The sequence below is a fragment of the Mchenga conophoros genome, linkage group LG19, assembly GCF_057382185.1.
Source record: "Mchenga conophoros isolate Kocher_MC1m ecotype Shallow Benthic linkage group LG19, M_conophoros_male_GT1.1, whole genome shotgun sequence".
Classification (NCBI taxonomy): domain Eukaryota; kingdom Metazoa; phylum Chordata; class Actinopteri; order Cichliformes; family Cichlidae; genus Mchenga; species Mchenga conophoros.
In genome coordinates this window covers 13,079,683-13,105,460 of record NC_140544.1, presented here as the reverse complement: position 1 = coordinate 13,105,460, position 25,778 = coordinate 13,079,683, and the positions used below count along the sequence as shown (strand labels likewise).

The following is a 25,778-nucleotide window of genomic DNA, read 5'->3' as shown; positions in this document are numbered from 1 at the left end:
TCCAGTGTTAGAAAATCAGCACTGCTCAGTGTTAGTCTTTGTTAATCTTCAAAACTGACTAGGTTACTTTTAAACATATAACACTGTCAAAAGTGTTAATTCAACACTCAACAGTGTTGTGTGGACCCATATAGACACTCTCTAGTGTTAATTTAACACTGGAGATTTTGCTGTGTAGCCTCTTTAGTTAGATTCATTTTAAATTTTGTCCCTTGAAGATAAATGGGCCCTAGTGACAGTTCGTTGCTGCTACAGGTGATTGTTTTACTCCTTTAGCAATGGCTTAAAAAATAAAGAAATCACACTGACTATTTGTCTCTTAATCATAGGGCCTTAAATTCACTATACATGACAGTGAATATTTTAAAGACAATAGCTTGAAACTTATCTTTCTCATACAGTTTATTTAATGTTTCAAAAGCCTCTTCAAAAATGCACTGTATATTCATTCTCTATCTGTTACACACGAAGACTGAGACCAGCCAGATTCAGAAGACTGTGAGCTGCCTAAAGCCGCAACCAAACAGCTTTCCAAACAATGATCTGGACCTGAAACATCCAGAGCCTGAAAGGGTAAATATAATCCAGTGTACCACTTAATGAACTAATAATTTAATCTATCATCATTCTTTATGGATGCTGTGTGTGTGTGTGTTTGGCAGTCACCTGGGTGTGATGTGATTTACATGGACCGTGGCTTGTAGGTCCTTTTCATTGTTTCAAAGTGCAAGTCTGGATAACATCTGAGTGTGTGTGTGTGTGTGTGTGTTAACCACCCAAATGTGACTTAGGAGGACCACACTGTTATTGGGGGACTCCGTCAAAGTTTGCTTCATGGTGACATCACTCTGGTTTTAGGAGGGGTCTTCTCGTATGTCTTGACAGTTTGACCTACAGCATGCAGAGCTGACTGCATGTGCTTTGTTTCTATGTTGAAATTTTTTGAAACTCAGGCTTGAACATTAAGATAGATAGTACTATACAACTTCTTAACTTGTTTTAGGCACTTTTTACTGCTGTAATGCATGGGCTCTCTCTGGCTGTGTACTCTGGCTTCTTCCCACAGTCCAAAGATGTAGCTTATGGGGTTAGGTTAACTGGTGATTCAAAACTGCCCTTTGGTGTGAATGCAAATGCTTGTCCTTCCATGTTAGACTGGCGATCTGTCCAGGTTGTACTGCCCTATGGTAGCTGGTATAGGCCCCAAAACTGCTACCCCACAATCCTGATAAGGATAAGTGGAAGAGGATGGATGATTGCAAAGGAATCAGTTGTTAATTATTGTAGCCAGTATTTTTTTCAGAAGAAAACATTTCTTGAGTGGAAAGCCCCCCCCCCCCCACACACACACACACACACACACACACACATGCAAATTAAAGACAGAAGCACAGGACTGCCCAGTACAGTTGCAAGAAGAGCACTTGGTCTAATCTTTGTGCCATCTTTTCTTTGTTGCAGGATCTTGATGAAGAAATGCCTCAGCAAGGCTCAGAAGCCATGCATTCTTCTTCAGTGCAAGATTTTGAAGAGGTAACATTGACCTAGGACAGATTTTAATGAATGTTTCTCATGCACGATGTGTACCTTACGCTATTTGCCGATAGTGAAATGGTCTATTCATCCTCTTGAGTGATGCATTTTTAGTAACTGTCAGATTACTGTTCTTTTGTCTTCATTCTCTATCTGTTACACACGAAGACTGAGACCAGCCAGATTCAGAAGACTGTGAGCTGCCTAAAGCCGCAACCAAACAGCTTTCCAAACAATGATCTGGACCTGAAACATCCAGAGCCTGAAAGGGTAAATATAATCCAGTGTACCACTTAATGAACTAATAATTTAATCTATCATCATTCTTTATGGATGCTGTGTGTGTGTGTGTTTGGCAGTCACCTGGGTGTGATGTGATTTACATGGACCGTGGCTTGTAGGTCCTTTTCATTGTTTCAAAGTGCAAGTCTGGATAACATCTGAGTGTGTGTGTGTGTGTGTGTTAACCACCCAAATGTGACTTAGGAGGACCACACTGTTATTGGGGGACTCCGTCAAAGTTTGCTTCATGGTGACATCACTCTGGTTTTAGGAGGGGTCTTCTCGTATGTCTTGACAGTTTGACCTACAGCATGCAGAGCTGACTGCATGTGCTTTGTTTCTATGTTGAAATTTTTTGAAACTCAGGCTTGAACATTAAGATAGATAGTACTATACAACTTCTTAACTTGTTTTAGGCACTTTTTACTGCTGTAATGCATGGGCTCTCTCTGGCTGTGTACTCTGGCTTCTTCCCACAGTCCAAAGATGTAGCTTATGGGGTTAGGTTAACTGGTGATTCAAAACTGCCCTTTGGTGTGAATGCAAATGCTTGTCCTTCCATGTTAGACTGGCGATCTGTCCAGGTTGTACTGCCCTATGGTAGCTGGTATAGGCCCCAAAACTGCTACCCCACAATCCTGATAAGGATAAGTGGAAGAGGATGGATGATTGCAAAGGAATCAGTTGTTAATTATTGTAGCCAGTATTTTTTTCAGAAGAAAACATTTCTTGAGTGGAAAGCCCCCCCCCCCCCCCCCCCCCCACACACACACACACACACACACATGCAAATTAAAGACAGAAGCACAGGACTGCCCAGTACAGTTGCAAGAAGAGCACTTGGTCTAATCTTTGTGCCATCTTTTCTTTGTTGCAGGATCTTGATGAAGAAATGCCTCAGCAAGGCTCAGAAGCCATGCATTCTTCTTCAGTGCAAGATTTTGAAGAGGTAACATTGACCTAGGACAGATTTTAATGAATGTTTCTCATGCACGATGTGTACCTTACGCTATTTGCCGATAGTGAAATGGTCTATTCATCCTCTTGAGTGATGCATTTTTAGTAACTGTCAGATTACTGTTCTTTTGTCTTCATTCTCTATCTGTTACACACGAAGACTGAGACCAGCCAGATTCAGAAGACTGTGAGCTGCCTAAAGCCGCAACCAAACAGCTTTCCAAACAATGATCTGGACCTGAAACATCCAGAGCCTGAAAGGGTAAATATAATCCAGTGTACCACTTAATGAACTAATAATTTAATCTATCATCATTCTTTATGGATGCTGTGTGTGTGTGTGTTTGGCAGTCACCTGGGTGTGATGTGATTTACATGGACCGTGGCTTGTAGGTCCTTTTCATTGTTTCAAAGTGCAAGTCTGGATAACATCTGAGTGTGTGTGTGTGTGTGTGTGTGTGTGTTAACCACCCAAATGTGACTTAGGAGGACCACACTGTTATTGGGGGACTCCGTCAAAGTTTGCTTCATGGTGACATCACTCTGGTTTTAGGAGGGGTCTTCTCGTATGTCTTGACAGTTTGACCTACAGCATGCAGAGCTGACTGCATGTGCTTTGTTTCTATGTTGAAATTTTTTGAAACTCAGGCTTGAACATTAAGATAGATAGTACTATACAACTTCTTAACTTGTTTTAGGCACTTTTTACTGCTGTAATGCATGGGCTCTCTCTGGCTGTGTACTCTGGCTTCTTCCCACAGTCCAAAGATGTAGCTTATGGGGTTAGGTTAACTGGTGATTCAAAACTGCCCTTTGGTGTGAATGCAAATGCTTGTCCTTCCATGTTAGACTGGCGATCTGTCCAGGTTGTACTGCCCTATGGTAGCTGGTATAGGCCCCAAAACTGCTACCCCACAATCCTGATAAGGATAAGTGGAAGAGGATGGATGATTGCAAAGGAATCAGTTGTTAATTATTGTAGCCAGTATTTTTTTCAGAAGAAAACATTTCTTGAGTGGAAAGCCCCCCCCCCCCCCCCCCCCCCCACACACACACACACACACACACACACACACATGCAAATTAAAGACAGAAGCACAGGACTGCCCAGTACAGTTGCAAGAAGAGCACTTGGTCTAATCTTTGTGCCATCTTTTCTTTGTTGCAGGATCTTGATGAAGAAATGCCTCAGCAAGGCTCAGAAGCCATGCATTCTTCTTCAGTGCAAGATTTTGAAGAGGTAACATTGACCTAGGACAGATTTTAATGAATGTTTCTCATGCACGATGTGTACCTTACGCTATTTGCCGATAGTGAAATGGTCTATTCATCCTCTTGAGTGATGCATTTTTAGTAACTGTCAGATTACTGTTCTTTTGTCTTCATTCTCTATCTGTTACACACGAAGACTGAGACCAGCCAGATTCAGAAGACTGTGAGCTGCCTAAAGCCACAACCAAACAGCTTTCCAAACAATGATCTGGACCTGAAACATCCAGAGCCTGAAAGGGTAAATATAATCCAGTGTACCACTTAATGAACTAATAATTTAATCTATCATCATTCTTTATGGATGCCGTGTGTGTGTGTGTTTGGCAGTCACCTGGGTGTGATGTGATTTACATGGACCGTGGCTTGTAGGTCCTTTTCATTGTTTCAAAGTGCAAGTCTGGATAACATCTGAGTGTGTGTGTGTGTGTGTGTGTTAACCACCCAAATGTGACTTAGGAGGACCACACTGTTATTGGGGGACTCCGTCAAAGTTTGCTTCATGGTGACATCACTCTGGTTTTAGGAGGGGTCTTCTCGTATGTCTTGACAGTTTGACCTACAGCATGCAGAGCTGACTGCATGTGCTTTGTTTCTATGTTGAAATTTTTTGAAACTCAGGCTTGAACATTAAGATAGATAGTACTATACAACTTCTTAACTTGTTTTAGGCACTTTTTACTGCTGTAATGCATGGGCTCTCTCTGGCTGTGTACTCTGGCTTCTTCCCACAGTCCAAAGATGTAGCTTATGGGGTTAGGTTAACTGGTGATTCAAAACTGCCCTTTGGTGTGAATGCAAATGCTTGTCCTTCCATGTTAGACTGGCGATCTGTCCAGGTTGTACTGCCCTATGGTAGCTGGTATAGGCCCCAAAACTGCTACCCCACAATCCTGATAAGGATAAGTGGAAGAGGATGGATGATTGCAAAGGAATCAGTTGTTAATTATTGTAGCCAGTATTTTTTTCAGAAGAAAACATTTCTTGAGTGGAAAGCCCCCCCCCCCCCCCACACACACACACACACATGCAAATTAAAGACAGAAGCACAGGACTGCCCAGTACAGTTGCAAGAAGAGCACTTGGTCTAATCTTTGTGCCATCTTTTCTTTGTTGCAGGATCTTGATGAAGAAATGCCTCAGCAAGGCTCAGAAGCCATGCATTCTTCTTCAGTGCAAGATTTTGAAGAGGTAACATTGACCTAGGACAGATTTTAATGAATGTTTCTCATGCACGATGTGTACCTTACGCTATTTGCCAATAGTGAAATGGTCTATTCATCCTCTTGAGTGATGCATTTTTAGTAACTGTCAGATTACTGTTCTTTTGTCTTCATTCTCTATCTGTTACACACGAAGACTGAGACCAGCCAGATTCAGAAGACTGTGAGCTGCCTAAAGCCGCAACCAAACAGCTTTCCAAACAATGATCTGGACCTGAAACATCCAGAGCCTGAAAGGGTAAATATAATCCAGTGTACCACTTAATGAACTAATAATTTAATCTATCATCATTCTTTATGGATGCTGTGTGTGTGTGTGTTTGGCAGTCACCTGGGTGTGATGTGATTTACATGGACGAAGTTTATTAGTTGATATCTGCAACTGAATTGAAAACACACCTTTCCAACTGTCCAAAACAAATAAATGTTGCAATATTTTTCTAACAGTGTCACAATCATCGTCTGGTGTGCACAACAATATCATCTTTGGACAAGTGCATTCAGTGTGTGGGACCGGTTTCCTCCCTCAAGTGGCTTGGCTTTAAGTGCAAAGGTGAGACATTTAGTGAATAGGTACAGTGTATAGTAAAAAGCATTAATAGAGTTCAACAAGTTAAGACGTGCTGAAATGAACACTGCTCCCTTTTTAATTAATGGGTGGTCACGTCTAATTAAAGAAATGCAGTATTACCTCATTGGTGCAGGACCTTGTAAAAATGGTATACTTGGGATTGTCCTCAATTCCCCATTCCATAACATAAACTGCTCAAAATAATAAAGGGAACACTTAAACAATGCGATGTTACTCCAAGTCAGTCACACTTCTGTGAAATCAAACTGTTCACTTAGGAAGTAACACTGACAACCAGTTTCACATGCTGTTTTGCAAATAGAGTAGACAACAAGTGGAAATTATAGTCAATTCACCATAATAAAGGACTGGTTCTGCAGGTGGTGACCACAGACCACTTCTCAGCACCTATGCTTTCTGGCTGATGTTATGGTCACTTTTGAATGCTGGCGGTGATTTCATTTTAGTGGTAGCATGAGACAGTCTACAACCCACACAAGGGGCTCAGGTAGTGCAGCTCATCTAGCGTAGCACATCAATGTGAGCTGTGGCAAGAAGGTTTGCTGTGTCTGTTAGTGTAGTGTCCAGAGCATGGAGGTGCTACCTGGATGTGGAGTAGGCCATAGGAGGGCAACAACCCAGCAGCAGGACCGCTACCTCCACCTTTGTGCAAGGAGGAACAAGAGGAGCCCTGCAAAATGACCTCAAACAGGCCACAAATGTGCATCTGTCTGCTCAAATGGTCAGAAACTGACTTCATGAGGGTGACTTGAGGGTCCAGCATCCACAGGTGGGGATTGAGCTTGCAGTCCAACACCATGCAGGATGTTTGGCATTTGCCAGAAAACACAAAGTTTGGCAACTTCAGCACGGGCACCCTATGCTCCTCACAGCTGAAAGGAGGTTCAAACTGAGCACGTGACAGTCTGGAGATGCCGTGGGGAATGTTCTGCTGCCTGCAACATCCTCCAGCATGATCATATTGGCAGTGGGTCAGTAATGGTGAGGGGTGGCATTTCTGTGCCTGCCAGAGAGCCTGACTGTCATTGGGTAACAAGATGAGGTCCTCGGACCCTTTGTGAGACCACATGCTGGTGCATTTGGCCCTGGGGTCCACCTAATGCGAGACGACACTGGGCCTCATGTGGCTGGAGTATGTCAGCAGTTCCTCCATGACAAAGGCATTGATGCTATGGACTGGCCCGCCTGTTCCCCAGACCTGAATCCAATTGAGCACATCTGGGACATCATGTCTCACTCCATCCACCACAAACTGTCCAGGGGTTGGCAGATGCTTTAGTCCAGGTCTTGGAGGAGATCCTTCAGGAGACCATCCGCCACCTCATCCCGAGCATGCCCAGGCATTGTAGGGAAGTCGTACAGGCATCTGGAGGCCACACACATTCAACTACACACTTTCATGCCACTCAACTACCTAAAGAACAAAGTATTTAATAAGAATAATTCCTTCATTCACATCTGGGATGTCCTTTTTTGGGGGGGGGAGGGGGATTAGCAGTGTATGTGTAGTCATTAAAATATCCTTAATGTGAACAGTTTTGTTTTTTTTTGTTTTTTCAGCATTTGACATTACTGCAATGCTTTGACAAAAAACTACTTCACTTAAATAGAACTGCAAAGCTAAATTAAGTCTATCAAAATGTGTTTCAGTTTGTTTAGGGGTCTGGCACAAATCTTGCCTTGCAAAATTGGCAAATCAGAATTGCCACCAGTCAACACAGGTGTGTATCCCATTCATATTTGGCTTGACTTTTTTTCAGTTTATTTTTTACCTGTCTAAAGTATTGATCAATTAAAAAAACTTTTGTTCTTACATTCCAGAAAGAAGAAATTTCTGAATATTCAGGGGAGGATGGATTGCCACATTCAGTTCTGGATCAAATATCAAGCGATGATGATGGCAACCACAGCATATCAGAAGAAGAATATGTGCCAGATTCAGAGTCATATGATGAAGATTCAGATGAAGACATCTCATTATTGCCAAGCACATCAAAAGGTCTGCTATGCCAAGATGACATCTCCAAAGCGCATGAACAATCAGATTCAACGAATTTAATCCACAACTTGACAAAGGACAAGCCACAAGATAAAAGTGAGCTTTGCGAAACTGAATCAGAAAAAATGACTTTAAGTAAAAGAAATTACTGCTATTTTTGTGGCAAACCAGAAGCTAAAATTTCCCGCCACCTGAAAACGCACAAAACGGCTCCTGATGTTGTGCATGCATTTTCCCTGCCTAGAGACTCAAACGAGCGTAAAAGTCTGTTAGAGAAATTGAGAAATAAGGGAAATTTTAAGCATAATGCTGCAGTTTTGCATGGTGGAGTGGGACCACTGAAAGTGAAGAGAAGACCCAAGATTAAAGCAGTAGAGGGAAAGTTTGCTCATTGCTTTTATTGTCAAGGGATGTATGTTCGCAAGGATCTTTGGAGACATGTCCGCAGATGTCCTAACAAACCAAAAGATGACACGGATAAAGAACCTGGAAGAACCAAAGTACTCGGCCTGGCTTTAACTCTGGAGTCTCAGTGTTATCCGCAGGTGTCAAGTGGAGTCTGGAAGGTTCTTGCTGTTATGAAACAAGATGAGATTGCCTCAGCTGTGCGAAATGACTTTACTGTTATTCAGTTTGCCCAGTCCCTCTACAATAAACATGGACAAGACCCTACAAAGTATGATTATATACGACAGAAGCTTCGTGAAGCGGGACGTTTGTTGTTGTGTCTGCGCACAGAATTCTCAGTGCATAACATGGAAGAAGCTATTAAGCCTGCTAATTTCCAGAGAGTTGTGCAAGCAGTAAAGAAAGTTTCAGGTTTTGATGAAGAGACACTGTCATACAAAACTCCAAGCCTTGCGCTGAAACTGGGACATACACTGCATAAAATGTCTGACATTATCCATTGTCGTGCCCTCATGACAGAGGATGAAGCCCTAATCAAGTCCACTGATGCGTTCAAGAAGTTGTATGTCTCCAAATGGTCTGAGATGGTGTCTCACCGTGCCTTGAACACATTGAGTGAGGCAAAGTTTAACAAGCCATCAACATTGCCCTTTACAGAAGATGTTCGGATTCTCCATCACTACCTTCAAAAATCTGCAGAAAGTGCCTTTTGCAGCTTGGAGAACGAAGCCACAGCTCAGAATTATGCCCAACTTGCACAAGTTACACTCTCACAAATCATTGTGTTCAACCGAAGACGTTCTGGAGAGGTTTCAAAGATGCGCCTCAAAAGTTTTCTTGAAAGAGACAAAACAGCACTCCACACAGATGTTGCCATGGGGCTCTCAGAAATGGAACAGAGACTCTGTAACTATTTCTGTAGAATAGAAATAATGGGAAAAAGGGACAGAAATGTTCCAGTTCTGCTAACACCAAGCATGCTGGATGCTCTGTCACTACTGGTTAGTAGGAGGCCTGACTGTGGTATTTGTGCCACTAATATCTACCTCTTTGCAAGACCCCGATCAATGAGTCATTACAGAGGAATGGACTCCTTGCGTGTTCATGCACACCAGTGTGGAGCAAAGCAGCCTGAGTATCTAAGATCGACACAGCTCAGAAAACATGTTGCCACACTCTCACAAGTCCTTAATTTGAAAAACAACGAACTTGATCAGGTTGCAGATTTCCTGGGTCATGATATCCGCGTTCACCGCGAATTCTACAGATTACCAGTTCCCACAACACAGCTGGCCAAGATTTCCAAACTGCTTTTAACACTGGAAAAAGGACAACTTTCCCAGATCCAGGGGAAATCACTGGATGAGATCAAAATAGAAGGTTTGTATTGAAAGGAGCAAATATTAGGGCAGTAGTTGAATATTATGCTTTATCAACCGAATTAAAACCTAAAAGCACAGACCATTCTGTTAAATGTCCATGATTTAAGGTTCTTGAAGTCTATTGTTTCATCACTTTGCAACATTTGGCAAACTGCAGAGTGGTGGCCTTAAATAGTAAAACTATGTACTATAATTTCCAGTATTTGTTCTGTATTTTGTCATATCTCGTTGTTAATGTGAGGTTTTTGGGGGGTTTGTGTTTGGTTTTTTGGGGGGGTTTTCCCACAATTTCTCAGATGAAATTGCATTAAGTGATGCTGAAACAAAGGACAGTGAGAGTGAATCAGATGATGATGACACAGCACTCACAATGTTGGCGTGTGGCACCAGTGAGCCTGTACATGCAGTAGCTGATTCCACAAACACAGCGCAGCTCCAAGACACTGTAGATTGTGGTAAGTTACCACTAGCTTGGTTTCTGTGGATAAAATGTTTGTTACAAATATTAAAACTTAATCAAATTGTGTAATCAGCAGATGAAGGACCACTCACAATGCCTGCAGCAAGTGAGACTGCTGCTCCCTCTGAAGGTAAGGGGTGCAGTTGGTTCTCTAAGCTTATTATTGTTTCATCACTTTGCAACATATGGCAAACTGCAGAGTGGTGGCAAAAAGTCACTTGGATGAGTGACAAAATGTTTCTCCCACTGAAAACGCTACGTCCAGATTAACAGAATCAACGTTTTGGGATTTACTTACCTGGATGATTGAGCATGCATCAAGAGACTTTTATTCAACTTTTTATTCAGTCTTTTATTCACAGCGGAACACTAAATGTCTCATTTTAGAAATTTGATAAATTTTCAAAGAGAATTTTAGCTCGTTTTGATATTGATGGTAGCAACACATTTCAGAAGTTAGTACAGGGTAGCATCCATTCTTTTAACCACCAAATGTTTTTTGTTTTTTTTGTTTGGTTTTTTGTTTGTTTTAACTACTACTACTTTATATATCTTCCAGAGAAAAATGCTGCTCAATCCCACAATTCCCGAAGAGCTCCCAAAAACATGTGGTCCAAGGCTGAGGTTGCTGCAGTGATGAGGCATTTTAAAGACCACATAAACGAAGGGAAACTAGCCACCAAAAATGAATGCAGTCATTGCAAATTGGTAGAAGATCCGGTGTTGGCAGGAAGAACAGTTCAAAACATAAGAGATTTTGTAAGAAACAGAGGATTAACTGCAAAAAGGCAGAAAAAAATGAACTAAAATAACTGTTTAGAGAGCTGTGGTTTTACATCTTGGTCAGATTGCCAATTGTTGTTAACACTGATGTTCTGTTTAAAGAAAAAAAAGTTCTTGTTAAATACAGAAGTAGTTTGTATTTCATAATTTTTACATTTAATTTATTTAGGGTTTTTTTTGACGGGTTATATTTAAAATAAAAAATTATAAATGCATATTTTCTCCCCTTAATATTTACCTTTAAACTATTAAAATTCATTTTAAATGTTTTTAATTTTTCTGTTTTCTATATTTTTATATTTCTGTGGGAAGCGTGGGCATTTTTGTCCATAGATTTCTTTTTTTATTTATGGTTAAAATTAATGTTCAGATCCAAGAACACTAATAAAATGATGTTCCAGTAATCCTGTGTCCTGTCAGATGTGTATTCATGGTAATGATGAGCTATTTACATATTACATCATTGTCCCTTTAAAGACCCAATATTGGTTTTTTTGGACCTCATAAAACACATTGTTGTCAAGTGGACAATGTCTCCAGAAAACACAATAGAGTCTGGTTGGTGTGTATCAGTGTATCTAGACTTCTATAGGGAGTGTATGAGGTCTGAAGTGACCCAAATTTTTTTCAGATTTTTTCGAACACTTTAACCTCGCTCCCTTGGCTCTAAGTCCTTTCAAAAGGGTAGTCCACTTAAACCACCACCGGGCGGATTGACGTAGTATAGTCCCGCCATACCACATAGACCCGTATGTGTGTGTGTGTGTGTGTGTGTGTGTGTGTGTGTGTGTGGACTGCTGATCAAAGGGTCAAACATCCTTGGTCAGGAAGAGGGTAGCCTCCCCCTCACCCTAGATGTTTCATCCTAGATAACACGGTGAGGAAGTCCTGCAGTTCATCTAAACAAAGAGCACTTAGACTAGAACAGACGCAACTACGTTAATCCTACCATAAAACAATAAGACACGGTATGACCTCTCATGCTCCCAAAGTGCTGTCTACTACACACAAAGTTTGCAGACTATCAAGGATCAAAACCTCTACCAATCTACAACTAATTACAAAACTCTAAGCATATATAAGTAAATATTTCTAAGCATAAATGACAATCAACAATACAAATCTAACAACCTCAATAGAAAATTACATAAGGTCAATAAAAATGAGAAGCAGAACTCCAAAATAGAAAAGAATGCAGTGCAGCAGATCCCAGTGACACAGACAGGCTGCTTAATGGGACAGATATTTTAGATGTAGCTCTGCAGTGCGTTCTACATGTTTTGGCCCATTTGTTCCATTTTATGCAACACTTCCAATCCTGCTAAAGAGATTATCCACTTTAACTTTTGCCTTTAAGGCTTTCAGTATCTATAAAGTAAAAAAGAAGCTGGCAGTACAGCAGTGCTCAGAATGAGGACAGATATAAACTTCACTTCGATCATTTTAATGTATTTCATCATCTTAGTTTAACGGACATTTTTCTATTGCATGTTCCAGTGTGCTTCAACCCCCCCGCCCCCCCGCCCCCCTTTTTTAAGGCAATGCATACAATAAATGAGCCATTATTAGTATAATACTTGGGTAACAGTATCGTCAGTGCATTCAGTGCAATGGAAAACCTAATTGGTAGCGCTGAAAGACAGGAGGGCGGTTCACTCTGAAATACTGCACTGGCACATGGTTATAAACAGAATTGCAGTCCTGTTTAGTCCAGAATTTAACTTCATATCCTTCTTCCTGAATTATCAGGCCCTGTCATACATTTAAGACAATTCGGCACTTTTGACCCTAAAATATGTGAAAGATTCAGGAAATCCAGAGAAAACTATGCAGAGACAAAGCTGAAAAGTCTGTTTAAAGCTCCGCAGTCCAAACACAAAAGATAGATATTCAAAAGCCTGCCCTTTGGTCCAATCAAATAATAATTCAACTGGACCTTAATGATAATTAGTCATATTTTATTGTCACTGCACATCAAAAAGTCAGCATGCGTATAAGGTAATTACATATGGCACAGAATATGCTGTGATACTGCAGACAGTGCTATTGCTTATTTCTCCATTCTGCACACATTCCTCTGTATCGAGGGACTATACTATACTATACTCATCTGCCTGGAGTCCTGAACTGTCACCCAATGGAAACATGTCGGCATGAAAAGCACAGGAGACCCTGATCTGTTGAGAGCTGAAATCCTGACTCAAACAAGCTTGAACAGTAATTTTGCTTTGAAAAGCTGCAGCATGTGCTTTTAGCTCCCAAACTGTAGAAGTGTGTAATTAAGGGCCTCTTCATTAACTCGGTAAAACATGTCACAGATTTTCATTTTAGTCATTTATAAATCTAATTGGTAACATATAATTGGAAGCACAGATTAAAGATTATGTTCATTTAGCATTTCTCTGCTGAGATCTGATTTCTTGCCACTAGATGTTCAACTGATGCTGATGGAGACCTGTGGAAGGAAGAAAGCACAGATTAGTTTAGATGGTTTAGGTAGGAAGTATTTTGAATAGTTCAGCCCCTAAAGTGATTAACCTGAAGACTGATTATTTGTGGATCAGGCTCCACCTGCTGAATGGTGTGGCTCACAGGTCAGTAAGTGGAAATCAATAAAAAAGGTGTCAACTGTAGATGATTGTAATCTACCTCTAAGCTGGTTTGACAGCTGCTAATTATCGCATGCCATTTACTTAAATTTTATGTAAAGTGTAAAGAATGGATATTAGTATTCTGCATTTTAAATATTTAGGTGTTGTTTTTTTCTGATACATCTGCAGGTAAATTGATTTTTCAGTACAGCAGTGCTTCACATGACTCAGTGCTGCTTCACCCACCACCTCAGATCTTAATCACCAATTGCTGACGGTTGAAACGAGTGCCCAGTGGAGAGAGTGGACAGCTTCAAATACCTCGGAGTTCACATCACGCAGGACCTGTCATGGTCCTGTCACATCAACACCGTGGTGAAAAAGGCCCGACAGCGTCTCTACCACCTCAGACGCTTGAGAGACTTCCAACTGCCCTCCAAGGTGCTCAGGAACTTTTACTCGTGCACCATAGAGAGCATCCTGGCGGGAAACATCTTAACCTGGTTCGGGAACAGCACCATGCAGGACAGAGGGGCTCTACAGAGGGTTGTGCGGTCAGCTGAGCGCACCATCCGCTCCGAGCTCCCTGACCTGCACTCAATCTACAGCAGGCGGTGCCGGACCAAGGCCAGGAAGATCGTGAAGGACCTCAGCCATCCCAACAACAGACTGTTCTCTCTGCTGAGGTCAGGAAAGCGATTCCGCTCCCTGAAGACCAACACAGAGAGACTGAGGAGGAGCTTCTTCCCGCAGGCGATACGGTCTCTCAATCACACCACCACACAGTCCTGACCCACACATATGGTTCTTACACACACACTGGACTTTCTGGACATTGTTTTTGCACAGATTGTTTTTTTGCACAACACTGGTCACTATATTCTTCATTTCCGGTTAATACTTGTACAGCTGCTGTTATTGTGTATATATTTATTTATATTTAGATTTCTTCATACATTCTTATATAGTTCTATATTGTGTATTTTGTTGTACAGTTATTTTATTTTCAACTTTAATTTATATATTTTATCTTATTCCTTCCCAGTTAAATTTACCCTTCATTCTAATTTGTGTTGTACAGTTATTTCATTTTTAACCTTAATTTATATTTTATTCGTTCCTAGTTAAATTTACCCTTTTTAATTTTTCATATTTATTTCCTATCTTATTCATAGCCTTTTCCTTTTTTGTTTTCTTTAGGTCACGAGCAGTTGTCCAAGCATTTCACTACATATCGTACTGTGTATGACTGTGTACGTGACAAATAAAATTTGAATTTGAATGTCAAAAATAAAGCAGGAGGGCTCTGGTTTCTAAGAACAGACTGACACTGACATGAAGTGTTTGTCTTAGCTCTTCAGATACAAAGAACGAGCTTCTTTCAACACACAGCCCACTGACATCCCTCACCTGAGTGGCAGGTATCAGTATCATCACTGATGGTACAGCAGTCGCAGAGCAATAAGTTATTTCCAGTGTTTTTAGGCAAGCTGATCATTTCTGTTAGAGTACTTAAAAAGCACTTTTGAGTTTCCAGGAGATATCAGAACACCCGAACTGTTCTGGATTTACCAACAATTACACAGTGTAGTGTAGTGTGAAATCATTGCCTCCCTGCGATGTGAATCTTGAAGGTCAGGTATTAAATACAGCACTGAGATGAAATATTCATACAGCATGCATTATTGAAATGAAAACCACTGCTGCCTGGGGTGTGATGGACATACTGTAATTTTCTATTGTACTAAAATCCTACAAGCCACAAATACCCTGCTTTAAACTTCTATGTATAAACAGCAACCTCTGGAGCTGAAAATTGAAATCCAGAAGTTGCAAAAACTGCAGTTCCTCTAATGACCACTTGAGGCGGGCTCCAAAACCAAGGCACCCCCCTTGGGGCCTTTTAGAGCATCGTCAATGGTGTTACCTAAACTAATTTAAACTTGTTGTGACCTACAGCTGGTCCAAAGACTTTACACTCACTGACTACTTTATTAGATATATCTGTTGAACTGCTCATTTGCACAAACATCTAATTATCCAATCAAATGGCAGCAACTCAGTGCGTTTATGCATGTAGACATGATCAAAACAAGCTGCTAAAGCACTACTGGGCATTACAATGGGGAAGAAATGTGATGTAAGTGACTTTGAATGTTTCATGGAGGTTGTTGACTTATTGGCTGGTCTGAGTTTTTCAGAACCTGTTGACCTGCTGGGATTTTCCCCCAAAATAATCTCTGGAGTTTACAGAAAATGGTTTGGAAAGGAGAAAATACCCAGCAAGCAGCAGTTCTCTGGAAGGAAATGACATGTTGAAGTCGGAGGTCCAGAGGAGGGTCAGGCTACCTCAAGCTGATAGGAAGGCAACAGTAAGTGAAATAAACACTTGCTATAAACAAGGTATGCAGAAGAGCTTCTCTGAATGCAGAAGGAGAATACCACACTGGGTGTCCTTCCTGTCAGCTAAGAAAAGGAAAATGAGGCTCATCAAAAACTGGGCGACAGGAGAATTAGAAAAACCTTGCCTCACCTGATGAGTCTTCTGTTATGACTTTCAGATGTTAAGGTCAGAGTTTGTCGTAACATGAAAGAATTGATCGATCCTGCCTTATATCAACAGTTCAAGCTGTTGGGGTTGTGTGGGAGATATTTTCTTCTCTGAGTACCAGTCGAGCATTGTTACTCACCATGTCCATCCCTTTATGACCACAGTGTACTCATCACCTTCTTAACACACCATGGCACTTGAAACTCAGATCATCTCAGACTGATGTAAACTCTACTGAAACGGCCTTCACAGACACCAGATCCAATTTGCATTGTGAACGTGCAGCTGAGAAATCTGGGGCAACTGTGTGATCATGTCAATATGTACCAAAATCCCAGAGGAGGGTTGAATCTATGCCATGAAGACTTAAGGCGGCTCTGAAGGCAGAAGAGAGCCAATCTTTTACAAACAACATGTACCTAATAAAGTGGCCACGGTATCTGATCTAACCTGAGCTCACTGTGTGGCTTCAGTCGCCCCGTTTACTGATGAAGCTCAACCAACCTTCATTCATTTTTATCAAAATTAAACTGTAGTTAAGATCATCCTGTATAAAAGTATAGGATGATAGGACAAGTATAAAAAGTATAAAAAGTATCTGAATTTTCCTGAAACCCATGAAACCGAGCAGCTGTTGAATAACAAGTATTTTAATAGGAACCTGTTGCCATGATGAAATCCTCAACTCATCAAGCTTCATATTAAGATTCAGTATATGCTCCTATGCCGTCATCAGGTTGCCTTGGATACACGCAGCAGCTGCTCAGCTCTACCTTGTGATTCCCTGTCAAAAAACATGAGCAAACATTCCCAAATCGAGGCATCAATAACACGCCGTCTCTGCATCGTCATTCTGCTCCTCTTACTAATTTTAGAAACACAGTTTTTCAGCAATAAAGGAGCGATGCCTCACGGCGTGTGGCATGAGTTAAAAGCAGCGTGTTCGCGGGACACCGCGCTCTTTGACATGAACATCAATTACAGAGCATTCACTGCAGTGAGCCTGTGCATGTAGGGTACATTCAACAATGGGAAAACAAAAGGGGTGAAAAATGTTGATCACTGGCCGGCTCAGCCCAGCAGGACTGACCACTCACTGTGACCTTTACACTGCCACATGCAGTACGTGACAAACAGGCTGCAAGACCTTTGTAAAGTAAGAGAGCCCATACAGAAATCGTTAATTAGTAGACAAAATGTCAAGCTTCCTTTCTTTGTGTATTCAGCTGCAATTAGAAATATATTTTGTCTCTTTTATTTTTATTATTTCATTTATCTGAATGCTACAAAACAGCTTCATCCCGGTGAGAAATTGTTAAATAATTTCTTTTAGAGTCAGTGGAAGTGAAGTCACCTCTAACCGCATCCTTTGCTGATGCGGTGAGTATATACTGTAAGAATACTTCTACACTCACTTTGTTCACATGTGGGAAACTGTGTTCATAAGGTGGGATAAGAGTTTGACAGGGGAAAATGGAGGGGACTAATGGACAGGATAAATGGGACATTAATCGCATAAATAAATATGTGCAAATTACATGTACATATGTAGAGATGTGCATAACACATACACAGACATGCACCGCTCTCGCCACCTCCTCTGCTCATACTTGTTTACTTGTTCTATTTATAGCCGCAGCTCTGTTCAAATGCCCTCTGCTGGGCTCATCAAAGCTTTCTGTTGTCATAGAAATGGGCTGCTGCGACCATTAGCTCCTCTGTCAGTCCGCTTCCCAGATCACATCCACTAGAGGTGGGAGCACAGCTGCAGGTCAGGTAGATGGATGATGCAGACCAAGAATCTTTATCATGTGGGAACAGAGCGGAAAATTGTTCAGCCGTTAACAGAGCAGGTGAGGCGACACGTACCGGTTTCTCCCGGTCGTCTGAATGGACTGTGAGGCTGTTGTGTCACAGTGAGCAGCATTTACAACACAATCATGTCCGCACCATGTGTGACCTTGAAGTGCGAAGTGTCGACTGCGCTCCTGGGATTTACCTAGTCTAACCAGACTGCTCAGGGTTACTGCTGGAATAAACTGGTTTCTGCTTTCAATCAGAGACTGCAGCTGAATGAGAAGCATATACTTTAATGTTGTCTGAGCTAATCCTGAGATAACCTGCTTTTATATTTGCTCCTTTGTTACTGAATTAGATCCGATAGGGACGACGTGATGGCAGATTTCAACCTCTTTAAAATTTTCAGCAACAGATGTCCTTAAAAACCAAGCAGAGTGCTGTTCAGAGGAGCATAACAGGAAGACGATTTTCACTGTTTCATACTCAATAATAAAAACACTGTGCTGATTAGTTTTTGATGTGTTGCACAATTTTGAGTAATGCACCAAATGAAAGGGGCAATGAGCACTTTTGGTCCTGCACCCACCCTGCTTTGAGGGTCATTATCCATGCGTGAGAGCTGCGATCTGGGACCAAGCTCCAGCTAAAGCTTGTTTTGAGCAGCCATCTAACCCACAGGATGATATGACCTTTGAATGTTCAATGTTTGAATGGTTACCCAAAATGCAGTTTTTGCCAGTCAATTTTCAGAAAACAGACCCCCCCCCCCTCCCTCCAGAGCACCAACGTTTGTTTGTGTTCTTTTACAATGTAGACATTGTGGTGTTTTGCTATTAGAACTGTTATTCAGTCATGCTTTAAAAAATGAAGAACATGCTTACTTCTTCTAAGGGAATTAATAAGATAAGCAGCAGGCAGGTGCTGGTCACCAAATGCACTTGATTAACTGATTGTCATCAAGCATGATCATCTCTGTAAAAGGAGCAGTTTTGCTGGCCTGTAGCATACAGACCTTTCATTAATACAATGCCACAGCCTTTTTATTTTCCAGGCTTTTCTTCTGTCTATGCAGCTATTCAAATTGCATAAGTCTTTATTAATATTGCCGGTTATTCTGCAAAGGAAACCATCTAATATTTTCATTATAAAACTATAACAAATGCCTCAAAGGCTGTTTGAAATGCAGATTGAACCAGAACACACACTGCAACATGCACCTTTATCATAAATATCATTTTATCATCACGAAAAACTCCCATTTTCACCTCCACAAGATTACACGTGGAGCTGTTCTTATTTTAAAATTCAATCTTTTGTCGCTCGGGCTGCTTCTGAACAGACAATGCAGAGAAATACACAGGATTATGTAAGTGTTCACATCAAGCCCATTATCTGCCAGTGCTCTTTGTGAAGAACCTGATATCTTATGCAACTGTCTGAGAGCTGAGAAGGCAAACACTATCTCCAAGTTGTTAAAATGAACTCTGCACAGAGCAGTGAGGAGCTGTTTCCATAGTAATAGCCGCCTACACACAACACAAAGTGACCTGACTGCTAATTTTAATGTGACATGAACAACAAAGTCTGTTGTTTTGACTTAAAGAAAATCAAAGCAACAGCCTAGGAAATAATGGGGGGGTTGCATGGGTTTAACCACCCTGCAACCCCACCTTAACTTCAAAAATGTAAAATATAGTAAATCCTGCCCTTTAAAATATCTAATATCTTCTTTTACTGCGTGTCTACTTCAGTACTGTGACAAGCTGGACCTGTTCCCAGCTGTCAGGGTTAGAGGTAAGAGTTAAACCAATCCGATCGCAAAAACAATCTGACCAGCAGATTTTTCATGTGCAGTAACACGTGCATGAAAAATCAGCAGAGTATCCCAAAACGCACGGGGGAGTGCCGGAAATGCACATCAGAGGAAGGCAATGAAGCACCACCACCACCACCTCACAGCAAGTGAGGGTTTGAATGCACCAACTGATTGTGGCCTTACAGTGCGAGTTGTGAGGCCTGCGAAAGACGGGTGACCTCTCTGAGGTGTCCCCTACCCTCACCCTATCACAAGCTCCACCTCAACCACTACCTCGACCTGGATAAGCAGAAGAATATGGATGTATAGGTATTTATTAGTGGTGGGCAGATCGATCCAAATATCGATTGTATCGATACCAAGTCAGCATCGCTATTGGATCGATACCAAAATATGCAGCATTGCACACGACTAGTATTTATTCATAATATGAAAAATTTCCAAGCCTCTCTTTGCAATTTGCTATTTTGGCACTTCTGCTTAACATAGCACTTTACTAAACTGTGACACCTCAGTGCAGTGTAGTGTCCTTATCAGCTGATTCTGGGGGGACAAGGCAGTGATGGATATTTCAATGAATGACCCATGAATTCAGTTATGCATGGCAAACACTTTATTTTTATCTCGTTGCTTTGCTCTGGGTTTTATACTGTTTTTTTCATTGCATGTAGTCAAAACTGTCCATATTTGATGCTCTCTCCTTTCATGCCGAACACCACAGGGATCAGAGCAGAGATACTATCAGTGAGCAAGTGCCGTTTCTTGCTACGAGAGTCACCAACCAATACTCATTTTGTTGTCAACACACATGTGGGTAAACACAGTGTCACACTTCACTGAGACTTACTGCGGGCTTTCTGACAAACAAAATGGAAAAAAAGATGCTAATACTTGTCTGAAGTGTTTCTAACTTTGAGGCACTTTTGATTAGAGAGCTGTGACACCACCATGTGACAAAACTGTGTAACTGCATGCTAAGCAATAATTACTCAAAATGACATTTAAATTAAAACACTTAATAACTTATAAAGATTTAGCTCAGTTACTTAACATATAATCACACTAAAATATTATAAACTTTCTTTTAAATTATATAAAGAGACTTTTGCTTTTAAATTTACAGTAAAACTGCACATTTCTTTATTTTTCCTTCCATTCACTGAAGTTTTTTCATCGTTATACACACCCTGCCCACACACACACACACACCTGCACGCATACAAAAGTTTAACTCTGCAGTTTGTGCTTCAGGTTGGTCAGTTGCTCCATGTTGATGGTGGAGCCACCGCACACAATCATCAGCAGAGGGCCCATGAGAGCTGGCAGACGACCTAAAATGAGGAGAAGCAGTAACTGATGTAGTCATTTCTCTGAACTGAGAAGGTCTCAACTGTCTCAGCCTGATGGACTGAAGTACTCATCAGCTGCTTCAGTATGAAGAAAACAGAAGGAAGGTGAGGACTTACCTTCATTTTGTAATCTGACTATGATACCGCTGTAGACAGCTGCCAGCGCTGCTCCACACGCCATCTCCACCAGCACGCGTTCCTCATCTGCAACCGGCATGCCATCACATTAACTCTGGTGCAATTTCCACTTAGTTGTGCATAATTTTTCAAACATTTTCCACTATTCAGCAAAGCCACAAAGCAGCAGGCTTAAAAGTTACTGATTAAAAAGTTTTGTCATGGTGTGAACATTGTTGCCATAGTTACTGAAGGTAGAGGTATTCAGACCCTTCACCTGAATTCTTTGCATGCATGAATCATCCAAAAACCAACTTAAAGTGGACTCGCTTTGTACAATTCACATTTCCTCTGTAGAAGCCAGTGAAGGTGGCTCCGGCCTCTGGTTAGGATGCCTCCCTAGTTTCTCTCTTTGCAGGTTTCCAATCACACCCAACTGGGAGGAGATCCTGGAGTAGACCCAGACACAGCTAGAGAGACGATACATCTCATCTGGTCTGGGAATACCTCAGGATCTCCAGGAAGAACAGAAAGTGTTGTTACCCTTTAAAGCCTAAACTGTCCTCTGACTGGCTGGCTGGGTAGGGCTCCTGACTTCATACAGATATGAAGTTCAAAAAAACCGACAGCAAAATGTTTCTAAAGTCTCAATGGAGAAGTGTTTGTTCTGTTATAAAATGATAAATTAGCATGTTTAGGGGCTTTTGTGACACTGCATTTTATGAGGGAAATTTAGGCAGCATTTTACTGCAAAACACAGAGGACAGGCTGCACTGGAGGTTGCCAGATTAATATGGGAAGATTAATGTGAGAGGGAAGAATTTAAAGTATTGCTGCACAGATCTGTGTTCTTTAGTTACATATTTAAGTTTATAGTGCAAAGCAGCCCTAGTCTAATATTTCACAAAGTGTTGTGCTATATAAGATTAGTATATGTTTTGTTGTATTAGATAAATTAACTACAACTGATGTTGTTCAGTATAAGTTAATAATAAGTACCAACAAGTATAGTGCTTGAATAAATGTGCTAATAAATTATTGCCTTCCCCTGGCTGTAGCTCTATCATTAATCATTAGACTTTCTCTGCCCCCAAGAGGGCAGAAAATGGCTTCCACAGGCCTGTATGGTTTGCAGTTAATTTCATTCATTCTGGGGCATAAAGACATGCTTGTCCAGCAGCTCGAAGTGAAGAAAAACATTGTACAGGGAAGCCAAACGAAAGCATTTATGTACAGGAAGTCTTTTACAGAGTAAAACCTCATTTTAATTTTCTGCAAAAACCCTTCTTTATACTCCTTATTATCAAAGTAACCGTGGAAACTGGAGGTATTAGGATGCACAGGATAGAAACAAAAGTCTACCATGCTGATTTGGACACTGACTTAATAGCATTTGGTGAGAATAAATGTGATGCAATATGAAAGAAAAAAAAAAAACTATTACAGATTCATTAATTGACACTCATCACCAAGCTTAAAGGCAAATTCAGAGGTAAAAACACTCACCCAGGAATGTTTGGATAGCATGCAGAGCCTGCTGGTCGGTCACCAGCTCAGAGATGATTGTCAGCTCGCTGCTCTGGCTGTAGTCGAAGGCTTGTTTACAGGCTGTCTTCGCTCCAAGACATTTAGCCTCGCTGTGGAGAGGCAGTAGGTTTGATGGATGAGGGTACGTTCGAAACACTTCATTGCAAAAAACTTTTAAACTCCTTTAAAGTCAAACCTGGTGATGTCATCTAAAGTGACCAACTTCCCCGCTTTAATTGCAGCATTGAAACAGTGTGCCCCCACTGTTTCCATCGCGACGATGGGCACGTCTGTCCAGCCCACATCCTTGAGGCCCTGGATGACCCCACACAGGAGGCCCCCTCCGCCCACAGACACCACCACAGCTCCGGGCTTCACGCTGGGACCCAGAGAGGCAGTGACCTCTGCAATCATACTGGCGTGGCCTTCCCTGTATGGGTGAGTGCGTGGACACAGGTACAGTTTGAAAGTGAGTCTTTTTAAAGTGCCCTGTGCTTTAATGAGGAGGTTCTCTACCATAGCAAGGGGTGATCGAATGGAGCAACATAAGTAAGCCCTTCAGTTTCTGCCAGTTTGAGAGCCTCTGCGTTGGCATCATCCCAAACCTGCAAAGATAAGAGTCTTAGTCTTCTTTAAAAAAAAAAAATTAAAAAAAAATCTAAATTCTGGATTTTAAACCATCATATCAGTGAGCTTCACCTTGCCTACAATTCTGACAGTAGCACCCTGATCATGGAGTCTCTGGACCACCAATGGAGGAGTGGAGGAGGGAACTATGATGGTGGCTGGCACGCCCATTTTTTGGGCTGCATATGCTGCAGCCATACCTGCATTACCACCTGAAAAAACACCACCTTCAATACTAAAGAAACACACTAATGACACTGCATTGTAATGAGAATATGATGTTTAACAGGACAGAGTCACCTGAAGAGCAGATTACTCCTTTGGAGTGTCTGGCGAGCTGCAACGACACATTAAACAGTCACTGTGTGACAATGTGGATCTGAAGAAAGGGAGCACGCGTGAGGGGGGCTGTAAAGATTCCCACCTGCTGGCAGAGGTGCCCGATGCCACGGATCTTGAAGGAACCAGAGGGCTGTGCATTCTCCATTTTTAGATAGACAGTGGTTCCCACCCTCTTGGACATGTTGATGCTCTCCAGCAGTGGAGTCTTCAGGTGGAAAACCTCTGCCATGGTGCACCTAGATGCCAATGAAAGAGAAGCAGTAAAAACTCCACAGAGTGCAAGTGGGTGGTACAGTGGAAAAGTTGTTCATCTTTTATACACATTTTCATCTTCTGTTAGGTTTATTGGTAGTCAGAGCACAACTATCACCAGCTCTCAGATTGCAGTGCTGAAGAAAGAGAAGAAACAAAGAAGTTGCCTCTGCACAATTTGTGTTAATTTAAGGCACTGAACTCTTGAGTCATTTTTCATTGGTAGACTGTCTTTCACATGTAATTTCACTTTAATCTTTCTGATCTGATTTAAAATCAACTGCATCATATTTTATTAGTAACCATGAGAATATCACCCCCCCCCCCTTCTCTGTGTACTGTATTCACCTACTGTGAATATTGTAACTTTGATTTTTCTAATCTCATCTATTCTGTTTATTACTGCACAAATCATTTCTCCCACTTTCCACCGAAATCTGTAAAACCACCATCCTTCACTTCCTTCTTTCCATTGTTGTTGCCACCTTCAGTTTCTGCTTCTTTCCTGATAAACCCGAGTGTTAAATTATTTTCCTTGGCTTCCTTCGAAACCTAATCTCACATTTTCCAATGATACCAAACGTGCCAGAGCACATAAAAACACCCCAATGTGTGAATTCTTTAGTATTTCTCTTGGAATGCCCGGTCTATTGCCTGTGTAAATACACTGTAAATGGGTTCGTTTTTAATATTAACTACTATCACCGTTTGAATTATGTACCAAGCATGGGCAGTGTTGCTTTCAATAATAAAATAAATTGTCCAAAGTGGAAAATCAGGTATTTATATTCTTCACTTTAATCTTCAGCAGCTCTCTTTAGGGGTCGAATCTTCTCGCCTCTGTGGCAGCAAAACCTGTCTGCCAGCGGAACTTTATTAACACAACAAAGCAATAATTAACATAAAGCGTCCGAAATGCTACGTTGTAATTTGGGATATCAAATACAAACCATTATATAAACCTCTGACTTACGTTCGGTTAAAATGTCTTCGTGAATGAGCCCCGCAACAAAAATTAATCAACTGTTTTCTTTTGGAAAATGTATTACAGTTTCACCAGACGCTACGCTACATACGAATGTAGCACATTGTACCGGAAAAGCATCCAATAGTAACAAGACTACTTCCGGTCACTGCTTCAAAATAAGTGTTTGATTAAAACCAATGACTGTAGAAACTTAAAGTGAATTTACTGCTGGAAACAAGATTATATTACGTTTGCCTAAAATAAACTTAAACTAAGTGTAAAAAAAAAAAAAGCATTTTAGACAAATAAAATTACAAGATAACAAAACTAAATAACATAATTGTCTAAAAAGTGTCTTAACAATTCGTCAGTTTCGCCAACTATGTCAGCACACCAACTCTGAGCCAGCTTTGGTAGGCATGTAAACTGGGTTTTTACATGAGTATGAGTATGTGTGTTAGTAGTGTTTTGTAATTTTGTACAGTTCTGAACTCATCAAACAACATCCATTTCACAGTGAATACATTCTAAACTCCAACTAATAAAACTAACTGAAGTGAACAGTTTAACAATAAGAACTAAACTGGAAAACTGCCCAAGTAACTCAACTGATTTTGAAATTTCCCCACAGATCGGTTTGCCAAGTGTTTTTATTTTGAAATTACAAAATAAAGGGCTGACAGTTTTCTGTAGTTCAGTTCCTGCATTAGAGTTAAATTACATAACAAACGCCACAGTGATTGAATTTAGGATTTTAATCTGGAAAAATTTTACGACTGAAGAGCTTTCTGTCGGTGCTGGCTCTCCTGAATGACCTTTGAACTTTAATTCCCATCTAAAGTCCACGGTTTATTACTTGAGGCTTGTAATTATGTAAGCTCACGTGTGTCTGCCTGTAACTGTTCCAGCTGTGCATTGTTTGACAAAAAAAAAAAAAAAAAAAAAACGAGC

At 41.1% G+C, this 25,778-nt stretch overlaps 3 protein-coding genes across 4 annotated transcripts; 2 read left to right on the top strand and 1 right to left on the bottom strand.

Annotated features, from left to right (window-relative positions):
- The first annotated feature begins 432 nt into the window (after positions 1 to 432).
- LOC146551869 (uncharacterized) lies at positions 433 to 8,197 on the top strand. Its single transcript, XM_085258275.1, has 13 exons — positions 433 to 573; positions 1,462 to 1,533; positions 1,702 to 1,803; positions 2,693 to 2,764; positions 2,933 to 3,034; positions 3,941 to 4,012; positions 4,181 to 4,282; positions 5,161 to 5,232; positions 5,401 to 5,502; positions 5,712 to 5,817; positions 7,507 to 7,577; positions 7,678 to 8,073; positions 8,171 to 8,197. Exons 1-13 carry the CDS (start codon positions 433 to 435, stop codon positions 8,195 to 8,197), a joined length of 1,437 nt encoding a protein of 478 aa, XP_085114401.1.
- On the top strand, positions 8,047 to 11,495 carry LOC146551868 (uncharacterized). Of its 2 annotated transcripts, none has more exons than XM_085257891.1 (4): positions 8,047 to 9,643; positions 9,942 to 10,100; positions 10,182 to 10,235; positions 10,665 to 11,495. In XM_085257891.1, exons 1-4 carry the CDS (start codon positions 8,266 to 8,268, stop codon positions 10,910 to 10,912), a joined length of 1,839 nt encoding a protein of 612 aa, XP_085114017.1. In that variant the 5' UTR covers positions 8,047 to 8,265; the 3' UTR covers positions 10,913 to 11,495. The 2 variants fall into 2 exon arrangements, with proteins under 2 accessions (XP_085114017.1, XP_085114015.1); XM_085257889.1 differs by having other exon boundaries at positions 10,179 to 10,235.
- Positions 11,496 to 20,241: 8,746 nt separating this feature from the next.
- Positions 20,242 to 24,989, bottom strand: sdsl (serine dehydratase-like). The gene is made up of 9 exons (XM_085257916.1): positions 24,834 to 24,989; positions 23,691 to 23,844; positions 23,567 to 23,603; positions 23,339 to 23,478; positions 23,156 to 23,244; positions 22,836 to 23,069; positions 22,619 to 22,749; positions 21,113 to 21,199; positions 20,242 to 20,977 (listed from the first exon to the last, which is right to left on the bottom strand). Exons 2-9 carry the CDS (start codon positions 23,835 to 23,837, stop codon positions 20,874 to 20,876), a joined length of 969 nt encoding a protein of 322 aa, XP_085114042.1. The 5' UTR covers positions 23,838 to 23,844; positions 24,834 to 24,989; the 3' UTR covers positions 20,242 to 20,873.
- Positions 24,990 to 25,778: the final 789 nt, after the last annotated feature.